This window comes from Engraulis encrasicolus, unplaced genomic scaffold (genome assembly GCF_034702125.1).
Source record: "Engraulis encrasicolus isolate BLACKSEA-1 unplaced genomic scaffold, IST_EnEncr_1.0 scaffold_284_np1212, whole genome shotgun sequence".
Classification (NCBI taxonomy): Eukaryota; Metazoa; Chordata; class Actinopteri; order Clupeiformes; family Engraulidae; genus Engraulis; species Engraulis encrasicolus.
In genome coordinates, this window is record NW_026945571.1 from 13,185 (window position 1) to 17,500 (window position 4,316).

Below are 4,316 nucleotides of genomic sequence, written 5' to 3' on the forward strand. Positions count from 1 at the left end.
GTGTGTGTGTGCAGACCCGCCGGCCAGGGGGGACAAAGGGGTATGTTGTCCCGGGCCCAGGGAGATAGGGGGGCAGAATTGGGTCCCCATTACATTGGGTTAGGGGCCCTTTCAGATGACTTTTTCCTGGGCCCAGCGAAAGCTGTCAGCGGCCCTGTGTGTGTGTGCGTGTGCGTGTGCGTGTGCGTGTGGTGTGGTGCGTGTGTGTGTGCGTGCGTGCGTGCGTGCGTGCGTGCGCGTGTGCGTGTGTGTGTGTGTGTGTGTGTGTGTGTGTGTGTGTGTCCACTCAGAGCCCCCATGTGAGAGTGTTTGTTGCGGTCACTTTCGATCTGCTTTAAGATTTAAGATCTCAACTCTAGATCTCTCCCTCTCTCTCACACACACACACACACGCACGAGATTTAAGTTCTGAAGTGAACTCCAAATCTCGGCGCCAGCTGGACAGACGGACTTAACGACACACACACACACACACACACACACACACACACACACACACACACACACACACACACACAGACGGACTTAACAGCAGATGGCTTCTTAATTACCTCCAGCCACACCGGCTTTACTGTCGCCTGAGCAGCAAACCTCACTCTCAAGCCTCAGAGAAGAAACACCTACCCCGAATATTACTCATGTACACCGTGTATGAATTAAATACAACAACAACTAGACAACACAGTAGCCTATTCATCGGCCACAGACAGACAGACAGAGAGACTTTCGCGGGCATCCATCTGCGTGCGCTACTTACCGGTCACCTCTTGTCAGAAACTCGCGAGCGTCCTCCAGCTCGAACTGCCTCTCCATCTGACATCAATGTCCTCGCGCACCGCACCTGCCCACGTGCAAAAGTCCGTAAATAAATTGCTCAGACCGACGCCACTTTTGAACTTTTCAAAGACGCGAATAACCAGATATATTCCTTGTCATACACACACGCGCAGCTAGTGAGTGTCTGTCCACGAGCGCTTCTGAGTGCAACAGGATTCCCGCCCTCACGCGGACAGCAGCGACGCCGCGCGCCCCAACCGGCTCCTCTCTCGCGCATGGAGGTTTGCAACTAGCTCACGCTCCCTGCTGGCCACACAGTGGCGGCACGCGCTCCAGCACACCATTTGCAAGCCAGCCATTCAAGTCAACATCTAACTAAGCCTACGTTTTGCATTTAAACTAATAGGCCTAACTATGAACATTCCGGCGATTCAGGACGCAATTTGGGGTTGTGTAATTTAGGATAATAATCGTACATTTAAAAAATGTGGATTTGCCGGTAGGCTATAACTAGAAGTGAAGTTGTAGTCAAAGGAACCAGGCTGACAACGTGAGAGCCTCAACGGCATCACCTGACTTTCAGCCAACTACCCGCGTGCGTTATGCTCTATGAATATTGTTTAATACAGCTTCAGGACACAATATAAGACGATCATGGAGAATTTTATTTATGTCTATAATTTCATCAATAATGTTGAACTTTCATGGATTATAGATTCATTGCCCACAGTTTGAAATATTCCAAACTGAGAGAGAGAGAGAGAGAGAGAGAGAGAGAGAGAGAGAGAGAGAAAGAGAGAGAGAGAGAGAGAGAGAGAGAGAGAGAGAGAGAGAGAGAAAGAGAGAGAGAGATCCCTTGTCCAGTCTGCTGCAGCTTCTCCCCGGGTACTGAAAGGGTTAAGATTTGGTGCCTCCTCTCAGCGCGCTCTGGTTGCGGGGAAATAGAAATCGAAACTTAACAGGAAGAGGCTTGCGCTGCTGGTCAGTTTTTAGTTGTCACTCTTCAGTTTTCGGGTTTGTTTACTTTGGTCTCGTGCCCAGATCAGAATGCCGTCGGGCCTCGCGCGCTGCGTGCTGTGTCAGCAGTCGGAGGAGGATTCGGTAACGGGACCGCTCGCTACCAAGGAGGACGTCACGGCGCACCACAACTGTCTCGTAAGTTCGCTTCTTGGCGGGAACACTGTCGGCTACGAGCGCTAGTGAAACAGTTCGGTCCAGTAGGTGTGTGTGTGTGTGTGTGTGTGTGTGTGTGTGTGTGTGTGTGTGTGTGTGTGTGTGTGTGTGTGTGTGTGTGTGTGCGTGTGCGTGTGTGTGTGTGCGTGTGTTTTGAATGTAAAACACAACACACACCCATCTGAAGCCTCCACTCCACGTCTGTAATGTACTGGGTGTCTGGTGTTGCATTAGAGGCTATAGACCACCAGGGGTCCCCACTCCACGTCTGTACTGGCCTGGGTGTCTGTAGCCTCCACTCCACGTCTGTACTGTACTGGGTGTGTGATGTTGAAGTCTGTACTGTACTGGGTGTCTGATGTTGAATTATAGGCTATAGACCAGGTCACCAGGGGTCCCCAAACTGTTTTCTCTGGTCAGGGGCCGGGATCAATCATGAGGACCGGATACTAGGCCAAGGCCACTGCCTGTTATAACCATAATGTCTAGCACAAAATAGTTCATCATTACAAGTGATTTGCAAAAAAAAGTGAGTACTTCACATGTTTTTCAATTTGAAGTGCCACAGGTATTCCTTTTAATTTCTAATGACCATGTAAAAAATACTAAGGAAAGGTTAGAAAAATATGGTGATTGACAGTTTATGAGTGATGCAATAGAAATGATAGGCCTGTTTATATTACAGTGAGCTGAAAAACTATCAAGACCAGATATAGGATTGCTTCTTTGGGCCAATTCAAATAGTGCGCAGGTGTGTGAAGGGAACTGTAAGGAGGAGTGAGTCAGTGGAGCGTAGTGTGCGGGTGGGATTGTATGGGGTGAGGAGACTTGTGATGTAGGAGGGTGCAAGGTTGTGCTGGGCCTTGTATACGAGGAGGAGAATTTTGAAATGGATACGTAAATGGATAGGAAGCCAGTGTAATTGATAGAGGATAGGGGTAATGTGATGCCAGGGTCTGGTGTGTGTAAGTAATCTAGCTGCTGAATTAATTAATAGTGGGGATGGCACTCCCCCCCCCTACACTCACACATCTCGAGCCCTGAGTAGGCCCAATGCTTCAATTCTGAGCATTTGTAGTTGTAGTAGCTAATAGCAGAGATTCTTTAAAGGGACACTGTGTGAGATTTTTAGTTATTTATTTCCAGAATGCATGCTGCCCATTCACTAATGTTACCTTTTTCATGAATACTTACCACCACCATCAAATTCTAAATATTCATTATGACTGGAAAAATTGCACTTTTCATACATGAAACGGGGGATCTTCTCCATGGTCCGCCATTTTGAATTTCCAAAAGTACTTGGACCTTATTTCCAAAAGTACTTGGACCATACTAAAAAAAATATTAGTTTATTACTTAGTAAACTTTCATGTAAAGATCAAATTTGGTAATAGGCATTCCAGTTTTAATGAGCAGCATAGTTGCAGTAGGCCTACCTTTTTTGACCATTTCCTGCACAGTGTCCCTTTAATTATATCTCTCTCTACTCTCTCTGCTGATAGTAGTTTGCCTTTGTAGACCACCTTTGGGGGGGGGGGGTGGACTGGGCAATCTATGGAACAACTACCTTCTTGTGATACTACTACTACTAATAATAATAATAAAAATAATAATAATAGTAACTTTATTTGTCAATTTGTCAGAAATAAAAAAGTGCAATTGGAAAAAAATCTGATGCGTAAATAATAAACTATGGCTCAGAATAGGACATAAATCTCAGGAGTGGGCTAAGGATGGGGCAATACCAGATTTGGCCAGGAGGGGGAGAGCAGAGGAAGTGAGTCCAGATGGGTGTAAATCTACGGCTGGGCTAGATATGTTATGGGGCGAAAATAAAAAAGGGGATATTACCAGAGAATATTGAAGTATACTCAGGGGTAGTAGATATATCCAAGAAGCAAACAAGCGCAATAAGAAAAAAAATCTAATACGTAAATAACTAATAGTGGCCGGATAAATGGTAGAGTAGAGGACTAAGAAGTAAACTCAGGATAGGGCAATACCAAAAATGTCCAGGAGGGGGAACCGGGGAGAGTGTGAATACAGCTATGTTGAAGGGAGAGGAGAAAAAAAAAAGATATATAAAAGGGGACTGATGGGAGAGGATGGGAGAGAGAGAGAGAGAGAGAGAGAGAGAGAAGAGGTATAGAAGTGCCAGGGATAGAATCTGTGCACTTAAAATAAGAAAAATGGGACTAGATGGAGGTAGAGGGCAAGGGTGTAGCGATGGGATGAACAATAATAAACCAAATTAAACCAAAAGCAAGGGAAGTAAAAAATAATATCCTGCATCAGGTGATGCCCCAATTCTACAGGCTCTCTGGAGGTCAAGGTACAGTATGCTGAGTGGCTGGCTCATGATT

The 4,316-nt window shown here is 46.2% G+C and overlaps 1 protein-coding gene across 1 annotated transcript in view; it reads left to right on the top strand.

Moving 5' to 3' along the window:
* Window positions 1-1,756: 1,756 nt before the first annotated feature.
* phf11 (PHD finger protein 11) overlaps window positions 1,757-4,316 on the top strand; it is a 6,013-nt gene continuing 3,453 nt past the window's right edge. The window contains exon 1 of the mRNA XM_063193017.1: window positions 1,757-1,932. Within this exon, the coding sequence (XP_063049087.1) occupies window positions 1,825-1,932 (108 nt within the window). The 5' untranslated portion in view covers window positions 1,757-1,824. The remainder of the gene's footprint in view (window positions 1,933-4,316) is intronic.